Source organism: Ceratotherium simum, chromosome 12 (genome assembly GCF_057802395.1).
Source record: "Ceratotherium simum simum isolate JZ-2026a chromosome 12, ASM5780239v1, whole genome shotgun sequence".
Lineage (NCBI taxonomy): Eukaryota > Metazoa > Chordata > Mammalia > Perissodactyla > Rhinocerotidae > Ceratotherium > Ceratotherium simum.
Genome location: NC_141911.1, coordinates 4,766,133 through 4,785,599, shown reverse-complemented (window position 1 = coordinate 4,785,599; position 19,467 = coordinate 4,766,133). Strand labels below are relative to the sequence as shown.

At 33.9% G+C, this 19,467-nt stretch overlaps 1 protein-coding gene across 1 annotated transcript in view; it reads right to left on the bottom strand.

Annotated features, from left to right (window-relative positions):
- Positions 1-19,161, bottom strand: part of ADAM7 (ADAM metallopeptidase domain 7) — a 69,412-nt gene extending 50,251 nt beyond the window's left edge. Inside the window, exons 1-4 of the mRNA XM_014789840.2 lie at positions 19,095-19,161; positions 17,783-17,886; positions 15,443-15,519; positions 107-185 (exon numbers count right to left, since the gene is read on the bottom strand). Coding sequence (XP_014645326.2) covers positions 107-185; positions 15,443-15,519; positions 17,783-17,886; positions 19,095-19,146 — 312 coding nt within the window. The 5' untranslated portion in view covers positions 19,147-19,161. The remainder of the gene's footprint in view (positions 1-106; positions 186-15,442; positions 15,520-17,782; positions 17,887-19,094) is intronic.
- Positions 19,162-19,467: the final 306 nt, after the last annotated feature.

Sequence of the window (19,467 nt, the reverse complement as noted above, 5' to 3'; positions counted from 1 at the left end):
GATGAAACACTTTCTGAAGCTGCTTGTAAAGCTAGAATTGGGTTTCAAAATCACACGAGAAGATAATAGTTTCAGAGAAGAGAGGTAGGAAGTTTCCGTAAGATACCATAATCTGAGGATGTCTGGTGATCTCCTCTCCCTTTGTGGAGTAGTATGTTTCACTGTAATGTGAGGCCAGGAACTCCCTGGAAAAGAGGGAAGAGAGGTAGGGAGATGTACTCATTGTAAAAGGTTAACAAATAAAACCAATAGGTGAAAGAGAAGCCTCCAGGCTGCTTTCAAATCTCAGCAAAGTCCTCTTATGCTAAAAACACATGAGCAAAATCAATCCTACTCACAAGAAAAGCCTTTCTATCTAGATTTCACAGTTTGGTAAAGATTGTAGAGGAGACAGAAAAAGATTCTGGCAGTTTTAGCAAGGCAGCATCTTGAGAAGAACCTAGAGAAAATATTATCTAAGTAAAAATCTCTTGCATTAAGAGTGAAAATTAATGCAAAAAATTTGTGATATATACATCCTATGTATCATATATATAAATATATATATCATATATATAAAATATATATTTTATCTAAATATATAGCTGTTGGATTAATATGTGTTAAGATATATGTATCATATGTAAATATGACATATATATCAAATATATTTGTATGTATCAAATATATTGTTATATGATACATATGATATATATATCATATATACATATGATACATATATCTTAACACATATTAATCCAACAGCTATATATTTAGATAAAAGCAATATATATCAGAGTAAATTTAGAAAACATAGAGACAAAAAAAATTGTCGTGAAATCTCACCAAGAGACAACTATTGTCTCTCAATTATATTTTCTCCACAATTATATTTTCATGTAATTATATTTTCATGTAATTCTTTATAGACTTTTCTCTGCACAAGTAAAAGGATAGCATTCTGAGTAAGCAAGAGTTACTCTGCTTTCCCACATCTCCTTTACTGAACCCCATAGGTATCCTCAGACCAAGCACCAGGATTGTGTATCTCAGCTGCCTCGGGAGATGAATGCTACAGCAGAACAGAACAAGGCAGGAAATTATTGGCTTTTATTTTACCCTGAAAAATAGACTTTTGAGGCTCAAGACAGAAACACTAGCCTTGAAAGTCAAGGCTTGTAAAATGTAAGAACTGAGCTTTGTGTGTTTCTGAAGTTTAATTATGAAGAGCTCAGGACAGTCTTCTATAAATAAAAGATCAACAAAAGTAAAAGAGATGACAGGCTACACCATCACCAGGATTGACCAGGAAAAGAAGCCTAGTGGAAGGGAATGGATAGAGGAAATATGTTGAGGGAAGGAGATTGTGTTACCTGGAGTAAATGCGACTACACATGGAGGTATCATATAAACAATTAGACCAGCATCAAAGACTTCCTGACGTGCCTAAGAAAGTACTGTCCCTAGAACCAGGAGAAGGATAGGGACTGAGTCATTTCCCCTAACATTGTTAACTTTCGTTCAACAGTACGTTGTAAGTTGCTAGCGAAAAGAAGCTTAATTAATTGTGTCTATTCATGCTATCTGGCGAGGTCTCTGACAGTAGCCAACAGGTTGCCTATTTCTTGTTCACCAAGAGTGACATTCTTCTGAAATTTACTCAGTTCTCTCTCTCTCAATTACCCCAAGTGCATAATAGCCATTTTAACATTCAAGAGTCCCCAAGAAGAAAGGTGGAACATTAGCTATATTAGAGATGCAAAAGATGGACTAGAGAAAGCTCTAGTATCAGTACCATTACTTGAGTTTGACTGAATGGTACAGGCTCAAAATTACTCCTGAGAGATGAAACATGTACTATGTTATACGAACATGAAAACACATTTATATACTTATAAATACATAAACATATTCATTATTAAAATTGACATCATCCTCTCTACACAATTGTTTATCTAATGGTCTTCTCTTCTATTTCATAAATATTTATTCAAAAGCAAATTTTTACAAAACAAAATCAATGAAACATTTAACATGAATTAAAAATATCCACCTGTGCATTCTTACTCATTTTTCCTCAAAGAGCTGGCAAAAGAATTAGAATTAGGGCAGGATCAGTAGATTTCCCTTTATGCCTGTGTTTCATGAACATACCTTGCCTTCATTCTCCGTAACTCCAAATAGCTAGGATTATATATTCAATATGTGACCAGAATGTATATTTCAGCTCAGGCACTGCATCATAATGGGCATTACTTCTTTTATTCCCCCAAAATTATACTGTTAAATTTTATTTTCTTATAAAATAAAGGATCCTGCATTTTTCAATTTATGAATACAAAGTACTAGTATCTAATTTTTAAACTTTTACTTTGAAATAATTATAGAATCATAGGTAGTTACAGAGATAGCATAGCAGAGTCTGGTGACTGTACCCTTCATTCAGTTTCACTAATGGTTACATCCTAAATGATTATAATACAATATCAAAGCCAAAAATACACACTAGTATAATGTGTGTGTGTGGTTATGAGTCATTTTATCATATGTATAGATTTGTGTTATACCACCACAATCAAGATACAGTACTATGCCATCATCAGAAAGAGCTCTCTCATGCTATTCCTTTATAATCACTTCCCTCCCCAAACACATCATCCCTAATCCCTGACAACAATAAAAACTACTCATCTGGGCCAGCCCCAGTGGCCTAGTGGTTAAGTTCAGCATGCTGTGCTTTGGCAGCCTGGGTTCGGTTGTCTGGGTGTGGACCTACACCTCCGGTCTCAGTGACCATGCCGTGGTGGCAGCTCACATACGAAACAGAGGAAGACTGGCAATGGATGTTAGCTCAGGGCGAATCTTCCTCAGCAAAGAAACAAAACAAAACACACTGCTAATCCATTTTCCAGCTCTAAAATTTTGTCATTTTGAGAATGCTATATCAGTGGAATCATATAGTATGTGATCTTTTGAGATTGGTTTTTTTTCTTTCATTCAGCATAATGCCCTCACAATCCATCCAAGTTGTTCCATTTCATTGCAGAGTAGTATTCCATGACGTGGATGTACCACAGCTTGTTTATAACTGTTCACTTGTTGAAGGAGATCTGAGTTGTTTCCAGTTTTGGGCTATTGTGAATAAAGCTGTAAACATTATTGTACAGCTCTTTGTGTGAACATAAGTTTTTGTTTCTCTGAAGTAAATACCCCGGAGTACAATTGCTACACCTCATGGAGGTTGCATGTTTAGTTTTTTACAAAATCATCAAATTATTTTCCAGAGTGATCTATCATTTTATATTCCCATCAACAATGTATTAATGATACAGTGTCCCTGTGTCCTTTGCCAGCATTTGGTGGTGTAACTATTTTTTAATTTTAGCCATCCTGATGGGTGCGTAGTGATATTTCACTGTAGGTTTAATTTGCATTTCTTGGATGGATAATGATGTTGAGCATCTTTTCACATGCTTATTTGTCACCTGTATGTCCTCTTTGGTGAAATGTCTCTTCATGTCCTTTGCTCATTTTTCAATTAGATTGCTCGCTTTATTTTTGTTGAGTTTTGAGAATTCTTTTTATTTTCCAGACACTAGTCTTTCATTGCCTGTGGTTTGCAAATGTTTCCTCCCAATCTGCAGTTTCTCTTTTCATCCTCATAACAAGGGCTTTTGCAGAGCAAGCACTTTTCATTTTGATGACGTCCAATTTATCAGTTTTATCTTCTATTGATCATGCTTCTGGTGTCAAATCTAAAAACTCTTTGCCTAGCCCTAGATCCTGTAGATATTCTCTATTTTATCTAAATGTGTTAAGGTTTGCATTTTACATTGAAGTCCATGATCCATTTTGAGTTAATTTTGGTATAAGTTTTGAGATTTAGGTTGAGGTTCTTTTTTAATTTTTTGCTATGGATGTCCAATTGTTTCAGCACCATTTGGTGAAGAAACTATACTTTCTCCATTGATTTGCTTTAAAAATTGCCAAAAATCAGTTGGCTCTATTTGTGTGGAACTGTTTCTGAGTTCTCTATGTGATTCCATTAATCTATGTGTCTATTCCTCTGACAACATGACACTGTTATCTGTGTCATATATCTTGAGATTGGGTGGAGTGATTCTTCCTGTTTTCCTCTTTTTTTGTATTTGTTTTAGCTACTCTAGTTCCTTTGTCTTCCCTTATAAATTTTAGAATAATCTTGTCTATGTTTACAAAAACTCTCACAGTGATTTTGATAGGAATTATGATAACCTTATATATCAATTGGAGGAAAATTAACATCTTTACTATGTTAAGTCTGCCAATCCATTAATACAAAATAAGACTCCATATATTTACATCTTTTTGATGTTTTTCATCAGCATTTTGTAGTTTTCAGTGTACAAGTCTTGTATATATTTCTCAGATTTATAACTGAGGGTTTTATTCCTCGTTTTGAGTGACTGCAAATGGTGTTGTATTTTAAATTTCAGTTTCCACATGTTCATTGCTAATATACAGAAATACAGTTGATTTCTGTATGATGATGTATTCTCTGACCTTGCTGAACATTAGGAGATGTTTTTTGTTTGTTCGTTTGGTAGATTCCTTGGGATTTTCTATGCAAACCACTATTGTGTCATCTGCAAATAGGGATTTTTTTCCTCCACCTTTCTAAGCTATATGCCTTTTATTTATTTTTCTTGCCTTGTTGCACTGATTAGACCCTCTGGAAATATGTTGAATAGCAGTGGTGAGAGTGTACATACTTGCCTGGTTCCTGATTTCAGGAGGAAAGCCTTCTGTCTTTCACTATTAAGTATGACGTTAGCTGTAGGATTTTGTAAATATTCTTTATGAAGTTGAGGACGTTCTCCTGTATTCCTGGTTTCTGAGAATTTCTAATCATAAATGAGTGTTGAATTTTGTCAAAATCTTTTTTCCACAACAGTTGACATGATCATGTCACTTTTCTTCTTTACATTGTTAATATGGTAGATAAAATTGATTGATTTTAGAATATTGGATCAGTCTCGTATCATTGGAAAAAATCCCATTTGGTCATGGTGTATACTCATTATACATTGTTAAATTCTATTTGCTAATATTTTGTTAAATGGTTCTGCATCTACATTCATGATGGACATTTGTTTGTAGTTTAATTTTTTTTGTATTTATACCTTGTTTAGGTATCAGGGTAATGCTGGCTTCATAGAATAAGGGAAGTATTTCCTCTTCTATTTTCTGAAAGATGCTATATAAACAGAATATAGTTTAGCAATATTTTTTAATCCACTCTGCCATTCTCTGTCTTTTAATTGGAGTGTTTAGACCATTTAGATTTAAAGTAATTATTGTTTTCTAAGGCTTAAATATGCCATTTTAGTTTTTGTTTCTGTTTCTTCTGTCTTTTTTCATGTTCTATTTTCCTTTCCCTGCCTTCTTGTGGGTTTCTTGAATATATTTTCGGATTCCATTTTGATTTCTCTAGAGTGTTTTTCAATGTATCTCTTTGTATAGGTTTCTTTGTTGGTTAAAATATATATATGTAAAATCAACTGTGGTGTGTCTTGGAATGGATTTTTTTGAGTTTATCCTATTTTCTGTTTGTTCAGCTTCTTTAACCTGTAAATTTGGGGGGTTTTCTTTGGCAAAGTTGGGAATTTTCAGTATCAAAGTTTTCCGTTGAATGATGTTTTAGCTCCACACTCTTTCTCCTCTCCTTCTGGGACTCTGATGGCATCAATTTTACATCTTTTATTTTATTCCCATGTATTGCTGATACTCTGTTTTTTTGCCAGTCAGTTTTCTCTCTGTTACTCAGATTGTGTAATTCCTATTGTTATGTCTTCACTGATTATTTCTACTATCCTCTCCGTTCTGATATTGAGCACATCTATTGAGCGTTTTATTTTTTTCCAAGTATTTTACTTTTCAGTTCTAAAATTTCTATTTGGTGCTTCTTTATATCTTCTATTTCTTTGCCGAGATTTCCTATTCATTTCCTGAGGCATTCTATTTTTTCATTTATTTTAGGTATGTTTGCAATTTTTCATTGGAACGTTTTTACGATAGCTGCTTTAAAATGTTGTCAGATAATTCTAACATCTGTTTCATTTTGGTGTTGGCAACTATTGATTGTCTGTTCTGTTTTAAATTTAAATATTTTTGGATTTTAATATGACATGATTTTCAATTAAAACTTTTGTATTTTGGTATGATATTACAAGGCCCTGGATCTTATTTAAATCTTGCGTTTTAACAGGTCTCCTCTGATACCACTCTAATGCAGGACACCTCATTGCTGTCAAGTGGGGATGGAAGTCCTGGTTTGGCACTGCCTACATGAGCTCCTTGTTATTGGTTGGTGGAGGTCAAAAATCTGTCTTTCTACTAGGACTCTGCTGAAACCACCCTGGCTAGAAAGGGGAGGGATACTCATCCATGTTCTTCATGTGGCTTCCACTGACACTGTGAGGAGTGGTCTTGTTGACCCTTCACGAGGCTTCTTCTGGCAGTAACCCAACAGAGAAGGTGAGAGGTATCTCATTTTCCTGGGTGGGCAGGGCATCCAGGCTCTATACATAGTTTCCATTCACACTACAGTGGGGGAAAATGGGGCTTCATTACCACTGGGCCAAGATGCAAGTCCTTGCTCCCCATTTAGCCATCTCTAACATCACTGCACAGAAGAGGAGGGAGTGGTTGGGGTGTCTTTTTATAGGCTGACAAGGGTGGAAGTCTCTTCTCTCCATTCTGACTTTTCTGGTTAGGATGGGAGTGGAGCCACAGTTTTTTCTGTGATGTTTGCTAGAGTAGAACAGTTATTATCTAAAAATTTTTCGTCTTTCTAGGCTGCCTTTTTCTTAACCCCTTGGGTAAATAGAACAGGATTTTTGTGGACTCTTTTTTTGTCTGTGTTTATTGGCATTTCCAAGTTGTTGATTTCTCCAGTATCCAGTCTGGGATATATGAAGCAAAAAGAAAATTCAAGAAACTCACCGTTGTGTCTGTCATTCCTGTGATACAAAAGTCCCCAGCTGATCTACCTTTTTTCCTCATCTGTCAGTCTTTTTATATTTGTTTTATATATGTAATGTCCAGAGGTTTTAGTTGTACTTAGTGGGAAGAATAAGGAAAAGTATGTCTGCTACATTTTTCTGGAAGTGGAAATGTATAGTCTCATTTTTTTAAATAAATCAAAATATATCATTTTAAGAAATTTTATAGAATATTGTATCATTTAGAATTCCATTCTTTAATATGATCATTATGCTGGGCCAGAAGACAATGACAAGTTATGTTTATTGTTATTTTAAATCTCAAAATATATACACATTACATAATCACAACACATTTATCATCACATAGTGTTTTTGCCATGGTAGGATCCATTCAATCTAAGGACTAACCAAGATGGCAAGTGGACATCAGTGTTTCTCTCAAATTAAATATTTCGTGAGTATTGAAACGCAATATATGAGGAAAAAATAATAATACTCAAAGAGCCATGATAAATGATTTAGAAATGACCAATCATAAAGATTTCATAGTTTAAAAACTGCTGTGTGGTCAAGTGTTCCTGATCTTTAACACAGGAAATGTTAAACACTTAACATTTCAGTAACTACTTGGATGATGCAGGAGTAAGCATACTAATGGATTTTAATAAATTAGAGGGAAATAGTTGTTATAACCCACAAAGTTCAAGATATCTTGGAAATAGCTATATAGAGAAAAAGCAAACTATTTATAAAGTCCTTGAACTTACCAGTACTTCTCTTATCTCTCCAGACTACCCCTGGCCACTCCCACTCCCAACATGGTAAACTTCTAGAACTGCTCCAAAAACCAGCTCAAAACACACTTCCTGCCTCCAGGCTGACTTTGAGTTACCTTCCTCTATTTGTATTTTACACTTCCAAAAGTCTCCTTTTCCATGTTTGCTACATTTTTATCATATATTATAGAGATGAGCAAACTTTTCTGTAAACACCAAGATGATAAACATTTTAGGCTAGGTGGGACACATACAATCTTTGTTGCACGTTCTTTGTCTAGTTTAGTTTTATTTTGTATGTTTGTTTTCACTCTAAATATTTTAAAATTTAAGAATTATTCTTAGCTTGCATAAATAGAAAGCAGGACCAATTTGGTCCACCATTTGTTATTTGCCTGCCCTTAATATGATATCATGTCTATCTTCAAGGTTACCTGTGAGCTACTTTAAAGAAGGGATTTATTTTCTTTTTATTTATGTCTCTCTGGTTCCTAAGACAGTATTTGGCATATAAACAGTGTTCAATAAATCAATGCTGCTAAGAATAAAATAACTGAACCGAAATTTGAGCTGCCACCCAAAAGACAGAGTTGGCAGTTTGAGTTCAACAAAGTTAATTCCCTAATAAAATAAAAGTATCCAACCTCCTCAGAGGAACATAACAGAATCCGAAGTCCTGACCATACTTCATGTAAATTGTTCAGCACCCAGTTTACTCAACTCTAAATTTACACGTGAAGCAACAGGGAAACTTAAACTATTGTCCAGAGATAAGACAATCAACAGAGATCAACCTCAAGATCATCCAGAGCTTGAAATTATGGGTGAGGATTTTAATGCAGGTATTATAACTATATTCAACAAGGTGAAAGAAAATATGCTTGGAATGCATGAAAATCAGCAGAAAAATGAAAATTATTTTTTTAAAGTAAATTGAAAATTTTATAATTGAAAAATATTCTAAATAAAAAGTGTCATTGTATGGGTTTAAAGTAAGAATGAAATTGATATAGGAAAGAGTTAATAAACTTCATGATAGATCAGTAGAAATTATCCAACCTGAAGAAAAGAAAACAAAAAAAGCAGAGCTTCAGGGACATGTAGGATAATATCAAAAGGACTAAAATACTGAGAATTAGAGTGCTAGAAAGAGGAGAGTGTGGCAAATAAAAATTTGAGGAGTATTGACTGAAATTTTATCCAGTTTGAAGAAAGGCATAAATTATAGTTTCATGAAGTTCAATTAAAAAACAGGCAGGATAAATATGAAGAAAATCACACTCGTAGACATCATTGTCAAATTGCAAAGTATCAAAAACTGAGACAAACCTTGAAAGCAGCAAGAGAAAAACAACATAACATGTACAGGAGAACAGAAATTCAAATTACCACCAACATCTCATTAAAGATTATGGAGGCCAGAGGATAGGAGAACAATGTCAGAATATTTTGCCAAAAGAAATAAAAATTTTGTCAAACCAGAATTTGATATCCAGCCAAAAGTAGCTTTCAAGAATGAAGGAAAAATAAAGATTATTTCAGAAAGAAAAAAAAAAAAACTAAGGTAAATTTTTGCCAGCAGACCTGTACTACAAAAATGGTAATGGAAGTTCTTCAGGCTATAAAGAATGACAGCAGATAGAAAATTAAATCTCTAAGAATAGACAGATAGGAAATGGTAAACAACTGAGTAGACAAAAATATTTTTTCATTTAATATCTTTAAGACACATATGACTATTTAAAGCCAAAATTATAGCCATGCATCATGGGGTTAATTATGTATATAGGTGCATACATATGTCAAGTTAGCATAAAGGAGTAGTGGTTGTAAATGGACTTATATGATTGCCAACATTTTACATTTTACATAAAATGATAAGTTAACTGTAAATATTAACTATAAATATATATTGTAATCTCTAAAACAAAAGCTTAAAACAAAAGCAGAGAAATATTTCTAAAAAGCCAATAGATAAAAGCCAGTACATCAAGTAAAAAAAAAAAAAAAATCAAGTAATCCAAAGATTCAAAGAAGGCAGGAAAGGAAGACCAGAGGAACAAAAAACAGAGATAAACAGAAATTAAATATTAAATACAGTTATATCATACATAACATTAAAAGTTAATGGATTAAACATTCCAATTAGAAATCAGATTGTCAGAATTCATTAAAAAGCAGGACCTAACTACTTGCCATCTTACAAGAGATACATTTTAAATGTAAAGACAGATAGGTTGAAAAAAATGGATAAAAAATAATACATTATGCAAATAGTAAACCTATGAAGGCTGGCTAAGCTATATTAATATTAGGTAAAATACACTTCCCAATAAGAGGGGCATTCTATAATGACATAATGATAAAAGAGTCAATTCACCATACAAAAAACACAATTGTGAATGTGTATGTACCTAATGGCTAAACTTCAGAATAGATGAAGAAAATATTAAAGGAATTGAAAGAAGAAAGAAACAATGTCAAAATTGCAGATGAATATTTTGACATTCCTCTCTCAACAACTGACACAACAAACCGATAAGTAAAAACAGAAGATCTAGATAATCCTACCAACCATCTTGTCCTAATTGTTGTTTATAGAACACTTCACAGAACAACTGCAAAATACAAATTCTTTTCAAGTGCACGTGGTGTGTTTTACAAAGTTAGGACATATGTTTGGCCATAAAACAAACTGTAATACATTTTTTAAAAAATTGATATCATATAAAGTATATTTTTTGTCAAAAATAAAATTAAATTAGAGAAGTTTGACACAAAGATACGTGAAAAAAATAAACACCAAATATTGGAAATTAAATAACACTCTTAAATAACCCATGAGTCAAAGAAGAAATCTCAAAAGAAATTAGAAAATGCTTTAAAATGAATGATAATAAAAATACAACATATCACGATTTTTGAGATGCATCTAAATTAATGCTTGGAGGGAATATCATAGCTTTAAATATTTTAAATACTTATGACAGAAAAGGTGAAACATTTCTGTAAAAAGAGAAAAGTGAAGACTAAATAAATAGGATGAATAGAATAATAAAGATGCTAGAATCAGTGAAATAAATAGACAAACAATAGAAATAATTAACAGAGCCAAATTTTAATTATTTGAAAAGATCAACAAATTGACAAACCCCTTTAAATTGGTCAGAAAAAAGAGGGAGAACTCAAATTACCAATATTAGAAATTATAGAGGGGTTATCACTAAAGATAATACAGACATTAAAAGAATAACAAGAGAATATTATGAAACACTTTATGCCAAAAAATTGACAACTTAGATGAAATATAAATTTTCTATGTAAATTAAAATTTAAAACTGACACAAAATGAAATAGAAAACCTGAATAACCCTCTATTAATAAAATTGAGTTTGCAACCATAAAACCTTCTCGCCACACATACACACAAAACATCCTCAAAGCACAGATAGTTTCATTTGTGAATTCTATCAAACATTCTGAAAATAACATCCTTTAGAAAATATAGGGAGGGAGAACACTTCCCAACTCACTTTATGAGGCCAACATAATCCTAATATAAATATCTGACAAAGACATTACCAAAAACTAAAAATACACAATAATATCCATCATTAACATGGGTTCAAAAACCCTGAACAAAATATTAGTCAACTGAAGACAACAAAGAGAGTGTTATCCCAGGGGTTTGAGCTTGGTTTAATGTTCAAGAATCAATCAGCATCAATTACCATATGAACATTTCAATGGATGTAGACAAAACACTTTCAGCAAACTTCTCAGGGAACTGTCTTAATCTAATGAAGTACGCCAATGACAAATCTGGCAATATCATATTAATACACTTTCCTCTTAGGATCAGGAATAATGTAAGGTTGCCAACTCACTACTTCTACTCAAATTGTGCTAGAGCTCTTAGCCATGGCCACAAAGTATAGAAATAAAAGTAATAATAACTAGAAATAAATAAATAAAATGACCAACATTTTCTGATGAAATTCTCTAAGTAATCAATAGAACAATCAATAAATTCATAGATTAAAGCCTCCCAATAGAAAAATGAAATAATAAAAACCAATTCTGCTTACGAGAGCATCGCAAACATTAAATATGTAGAAATAAATTTAACAAAAGATGTGAGAGAGCTCTACACTGTAAATTACAAAACGTTGTTGATAGAAATTAAAGACCTAAATAAATATAGAGATACAACATGAAAACTCAATATTATTGATATCAATTCTCTCCAAATTGATGTACAGATTCGATAAAATCCTAACCAAAATTCTAGCAGGCTTTTTTAAAAATAGAAATGAACAAGAATATTCTAAATTTTATATAGAAATGCAAAGGGTCTAGAATTTTTAAAAATTCCTAAAAAGAAGAATAAAATTGGAGAAGTTACCCAAACTGGCTTTTAGACTTACTATAAAGCTGCAGTAATCAAGACAATGTGGTCATGGCTTAAGGATTGAAAAGTAGATGAAGAGGATAGAGTAGAGAGCCAAGAAATAGTCATTTGATTTTGTGCATCTGTGAAGCTGCAGAAGCAATTTAATCCAAAGAAAGACAATTCAACAAAATGGGCTGGAATAACTGGCTATGCATATGGAAAAACAAGACCACCCCTCAACACACACACACATGAATTCAAGATGATGATAGACCAAAATTGAAAGCTAAAACCATACAGACTTTAGAAGAAAACAGGTCACAGAAAGTAATTACCATAAAAGAAAAATTTGATAAATGGAAAGTTCTTCAGAATTATAAATTTTGACTCTTTAAAACACACAACTAAGAAAATGGATGAAAAAATTACAGGCTAGAAGAAATCATTAACGAGAAGTATATTTGACAAAGGGCTGGTCTCCAAGTTATATAAAGATCTCCTCCAACTCAATAAATGACAAATAACCCAATTAAAAATGGGTAAATATTTAAACAGATACTTTGCAAAAGATATAGAAATGGTCAATAAGCACATTAAAAGTTTTCAATAGAGAACTGCAAACATATCTAGAATGAAATATTACCACAAACTCACTAGTATAATTAAAATTAAAACGAGGTGAGAGCACCAAATGATGAAGAGGATACATAGCAACCAGAATTGTCATACATTATTGATAGTTACATAAAATTGTACAACCACATTGGAAAATGATGTGGCAGTTCTTTTTTTTTTTTTTTTTTTAAATAAAACTAAACACACACATACCCTAAGACTCAGGAATTTCACTCCTGGGTGTTCACCAAGGAGAAATGAAAACATTTATTTATAAAAAGACTATACAAGAATGCTCATTCAAGCTTTACTCATGACAGCCAAACACTGGAAACAGCCTAAGGGTCCATCAGTAGAAGAATGGATAAGCAAACTGTAGTATATTTATACAATGGAATAGAAAGTAAAAGACCCAAACTTCTGATATGTGGAACTACATGGATGAATCTCATTAATGGAATGTTGAATTAAAGAAGCCTGATACAAAAGAGTACATGCAGTGTAAATTCAGAACTTCCGGAATGGACAAAAGTAATCTATAATGAATAAAACCTCTGTTAGCAGGTTTGGAGAGAAGTTGACTACGAAGGAGAAGGAGGAAATTTTCTGAGTGACAGTTCTTTGTAATTCATTTTTATAAGAATTTGGGTAACAGGTTTGTGTATTTGTCAAAATTCAATGAATGTACACTTAAGGTTTGCATTTCATTGCATGAAAATTTTACATCAAAAGCAAAAACTGTAAACAAATAAACTCTAAAGATCTGCTTGCTGAAGTATTTAGCGGGAAGTATACTGATGTTTGCAATATAGTTTGAAATGCACAAAAATAAGATGGAGGATGGATGGATGGATAGGGTAATGGACAGATAAGGAAATATGATATAAAACAAGCATGGTAAAATGTTAATGGGTATATGTGAATATGTACAGCTTGATGGGATTATGAGTATATGTACATATTAATGTTCACTATAAAATTCTTTCAACTTCACTCCATGTGTAAAAATTTTTTTATAATAAACTGTTCATAAAAATGAAAGATATAATAGATAAATAGAATAAATCATTTTTGTGGTTATTTTGAAATAGCATATATAAAACTTCTAGTCAAGTGCTTGGTTGTATAGTATATTCTAAATTAATGATTCTTCTGCCTCATATATGTGTATAAATGTAACTTTTCACCTATTAATGGATTTACTATAGTGAAGACACGGTTGACCCAATCAGTGTTGCCACTGGATGAATGAACAATCTGATTCGACATGGTTAGCCTATGAAGGTTTACCTCTATTTCTCAACATTAGCTTATAAAATAAGTATTCAGTATGGTTAAAATCAAGCTAGGTGAAACTCATAGGGGGAATATAGAATAAAGTGGTTATGGAGAAGTAAAAATCTAAATTAAAAAGTTTAAATGTTTGTTATCATATCATAGGAAAATAGCTAAATAAATAATATTCACAGATTTGGGAGGCTCTTTGGTATGCACTAAATTCATTTACTTCTTGGAGCTGAGGAAATGGGGGTAATGTAGCCCCCCGAGTTGATCAGAGACATCAGCATTAGATTAAACTGTTTTGCATGTCTATAATTCTGTAATATACCACTCCAGGCTGCTTAGCAGAATTAAACAATGGTTAATGTAATAAGATTGGCTGTTTGAGGCATAGGCAGCAGGGGTAATTTCAAAAGCAGGCAGATCTGAAGTTGAGTATCAGCATCATTACCTGCATTGTGACCCCAGACAATTAGCTCGGTGAGCCTATGATTCTTCCTCAGTAAAATGGAAATAAAACAATATCTGCTTCTTATGGATATTGTCGGGATTAAGAGATAACTTTGAGGAAAGGGACACAGAAATTGCTCAATAGATGTTAGCTTCCTTCCATCCCGGGAATGTTAGAATACGCAGAGTCTGAATAAATTATCAATATAGTTATGCTATTAGGTTTGTTATATTTCTGTACATTTGTTCAGTGAGGGACTCAGAGTGAAAGGAGGGTTGTTTGTTTATTTGTTTGTTTTGTATTTTTGTTGTTGTTGTTTTTAGCTACCAGGCCAGAGTCTCAATTATTCAACAGAGTTACCCTCCCATTTATGTTAGCATTTGACTATTCTTCATGATTTTAATGTTTGGGGCTCGGAGGTTGAGCTATTGTGTGTAGGAACAGCCCAAAGGAAAACAAATTCAACAACAACAACAACAAAAGTTGTGAAGAGAGCTACGGAAGAAAGGAAGAAAGTTGAAGGCATTAGAATTGTTTAGTTTACACAAGATGACTTGATGAGGTAAATTCTTCACAGTTCTTAGCTTACTCTCCGACAGAACTTGGTTTGATATCTATTTTAAATGACTTTAGAAGGCACTTTAAAAACCATGGCTTTCAAATTTCTTTTGTTCCACTGATTCACAAAGCAGTAATGTATTAACTCTCTTCTTAGAGTGAGTATACGGAGCTCAAATAACCCCAAGTACCCAAAATAGAAAGTAATTTAGGAATTGGAGAACAGTGTCTATAGTTGTTGTTAAGCTGTTGAAACGAGATGGGCTTATTCTAGAAGAGTAATAATTCAGATTATATATAGATAACAATGACTTGGGGAATTCACTTCCCTGGCAGTTTTTACAAAAACTGGGATATTATAGACTAATAAATCTATAAGATATTGAATCCTAATGGAACTTACCTTGATTTTAAAAGGTGAAGTATTAAGGTTTTTCTATTTAGCCTTATTTCATACAACAATTCTTCTTCATAAGTTTCCTGAAAAACAATATCCATCATGTGACTTAAATGTGTGCTCATTTAGTGTGTGTTGGGGGTGGGCAGTGGGGTGGGTGGAGGGAAATTACAGATCTTTCGCAGTCTAGCCAGCAGCCTAGGAGTCCTTTCAGGCAAAATGATAAACACTGATAAATTTGAATTTATAGGAGAGCTAATATATGGAGGATTTTGGTTTCAAGTTATTTTTTAATTAAAAATTTTGATGGGCTTTTTTTCTAGTCCTAAAATAACATGAAATGAAAAAATGCACATTCTCCCCTTGTCCAGAGATCTACAAGCTACTGTGTGGCCTTGCTGCAGTTCTGGTCCCTCCCGCATGTATCTTCTGTTTAGGTACTTTTTGTGTATCCAGTATACCACACCACACTTAGTTGCTGTGTCTCCTTAGGCTCCTCTAGACTGTGACAGTTCCTCAGATTTTCCTTATTTTCAATGACCTTGACAGTTTTGAGGAGTACTGGTCAGGCATTTTGTATGCTGTCTCTCAATTTAGGTTTTTCTGATGTTTTTCTCTTGCTTAGACTGGGATTATGGAGATTTGGGAGAAAACAACAAAATAAAGTGCCATATTCATTACATCATATCGAGTGCATACTATCAACATGACCTTAACATAACGTTAACATCAACCTGATGTTAACCTTGATCACCTGGCTGAAGTAGCATTTGTCAGCTTTCTCCACTGTAAAGTTGTACTTTTCTTCTTCCAGATTCTACTCTTGGGAAGGAAGTCGTTATGCTTAAAGGATGAGGAGCTATGCTCCACTTCCTTGAGAGGGGAGTATCTACATCAATTTTTTGATTCTTCTGTATGGGAGATCTGTCTATTCTCCCCCATTTATTTGTTTATTCAATCATTTATTTATATCAATATAGGCTCATGGATATTAAATTAATACTTTATGTTATGGTCCAAAACTACGTTATTAATTTTGTTGCTCAAATTGTCCCTTCTTTGGCCATTGGGAGCTCTTTTAGTTGGCTCCTTTGTTCTTTTGACATACTCCCATCAATGTTTTTGTTTGTTTGCTTAAGAACTTCTTTACTTTCTGGTACTAGAAGATGCTCCAAATTCATCTTGTATCTTTCCTGCCCTAGTCTAGGCTCATCTTGTATATTCATAATGGGACTTTTAATATCAGTCCTGATTAAGTCTTAAGACAAAAGATGCCAGAAGAGCCCACCGGCTTTTGCACAATGGGTGGTAGAAAGCTGATTTTGCCCTCTTAGCTGAATACCAACTTTCAACCAATAAAAGGTTTGAGAAGGTGAGAAAAGAACTGGAAATCAACAGAAAAATTATTTGTAAGGAGACTGTTAGAGAAAAATGGTTGGACATTATTTCCAAACGACGGCAGTTGCAGAGTTGCTGTTGCATCATCTCAAACCATGGGAAAGAGGCCTCGATGGGACCATTTGGAAAGTTGAAATGTGTCTTACTTACGACCGAGAAACCTAACAAGTGAGAGCCTGGAAGGCTGGCTCTTCTAATGGTGGAAGGAAGAAGAGTCCTTGCATTGGGAAAGATTTGCACTCTCAAGGAGTGTTGGGACAAAGTGACAGTCAGTAGTCTTCATGAGCCAAATTAGAAACTTAAGGCTCAAAATGCAAGTGTCTGATAATAAATGTCTAAGGACAGTCATTGAATGTCTTTTATTAGAGTGGGAATTGAAAATAACCTAATTTTGAAGCTTACTTCCCATTATGTGTATTATGTATTTTCTACATAAACATTTATTACTTTTGAAAATAAAATTTTAAATGTTTTTAAATTTTAACACCTGAATCAACATCCTTCTAAGCAATAAGCCAAGTAGGCCTTTTTGTTCCTTTGAAAGTTATCCAACTTTGCTACAGAATCTGTAAGGCAAATAAACCTGTGTATCAGATCACTGGGAAAGCAAAATGCTCCAAGATTACATTCCATAGGCACCGGCTCAGAACAAATGAGGTTGCCTTAAACCCGCCTGGAAAGCCCTTAGCGAAACTCCTCACACACACTGAAAAAATTTAAATGGCACCCTCTAAAGCCTGAACTTTACTGCTTTTTGTTTCCTAATCTGTCATGGGGTTGTTTTGCCCTGCAACTTCTACCCCCCACCCACCCAAGCACATGGTATAAGCTGAATGGGAGTCCTCAGAAAAACTGAGACGCCTCTCTCGTTTGCTTCTGATTGCAGCCAGAGGTTGCTTTCTACATGCCTGTGAAAGCAATAAATCTTTATTAAATCAAAACCTGTACCTGTATGTCATAATCATGGGTGTGCCAAACATCTCGCTTCTGTATCACAGGAAGCCTTTTAGGATAAACCAGTTCTTGACCCTCTACTCCAAGGATTACCTTTTCTAAAAGGAAACATAAGGGGGAAAATATGTCTGGCATTAACATTCACCCACAGCGATTGGATAACAGAATTATTCTCATAGAGTTCACTTGCTCCCAATTAGCAGCCATATACAACACTATGAAATAGCATCCCCACTTTACAGGTAAGGATTTGAGACTAAGATTTCCAAATTAGAAAAATATAAGCAAAATTGGAAAATAGGCAAAGAAATCAGGGTCCTTTGTCCCCTTTTCACCTTGCTCTGCAGTTGCCACCTTCGTCATCTTATTTTCCTTATACCTGTCTCTGGATTCTGCTACCTGTCAAAGCCTGCACTGGAATGGACTGTTTCAATGTAAATTACTGATTTTATCACCCAAGGACATTTGCGCTTGAAGTCTTAACTCTCACAGCTAAGTATAAGGCTTTCACCAGTGAAAGGGGTTTTAGGTACTCTTGAATCAGTGCTAAACATAATCTTCTACACCTTTCCTATCAAAATTATTTTGCAATGTATATAAATATTGAATCACTATGCTGTACACCTGAAACTAATAGGATATTGTATGTCAATTATACTTCAGAAAAAAACTTGTAGTCATCTGTGAGGCGAGCCCTGCTTATCTAACTAAAGATTGATATAGAGGAAAGAGCAGAGGATTTTGGAATTGGCTCTTATTTGAATCTAAATTTTACCAGTTTATTAGTAGTATGACCATGAGTAGCATATCTAATCTCGCTCATCTGTAGATATTAGTCGCACTTTCCTTATCTGTAAAGTGGAGAAAATAATATAGAATTTATTTATTTATTTATTTATTTATTTATTTTTTGTGAGGAAGATCAGCCCTGAGCTAACATCCATGCTAATCCTCCTCTTTTTGCTGAGGAAGACCGGCCCTGAGCTAACATCAATATAGAATTTTAAACATGTTAATATACAAAGTGGCTAAGCTGGCACAGTGTCTGCTACATTGCAAATATTCAGTAATGTCCTCTCCTTCCTCCTGCTCGCTGTAAAGCAGAGGATTTAAGAGTGATAGGGCATTTCATAGAATCCTGGAATCTCAGGATTAGCCATAATCTAGTCAAAGTCCTATGCTATGTTCTCAGTAAAATCATCAATGGATACTAATGTTTTTATCATTTACAAATTAGACTTTGTGACTAAAGAGATATTACCTCATAGCATAGTAAGAAAACCCTGATAAAAAGATTAAGACATACCTTTAATCTGAGAAATGAGTAAAACTGTGAAAAATATACTCTCAGGAAACATTCTGAATGACTCTGGCAGAAGAGGGGCACATGCGCTTGAGGAAAGCTGTGCACAGTTCTCCGTCCTCGCTTCCACTGCAGGGGTGAAGAACCCAACAGACCCACGAGCAGTTTTGACCCAGCACGAGGAACTGTTCCTTGATCGCGTTACACAATTTGTGAGGTGCTTGAGGCTAAAACCTGGAGGGTGGACATCATGTTCTAATTAAAGGCACCCACTGAGCTGCTGGTGGTGGAGGTGGGCTGGGCAGAGATCCCTACTTCACGCCTAATATAAATACGATTTCAGATGTATTAAAAACCCAAAAGTGAAAAAAATCGT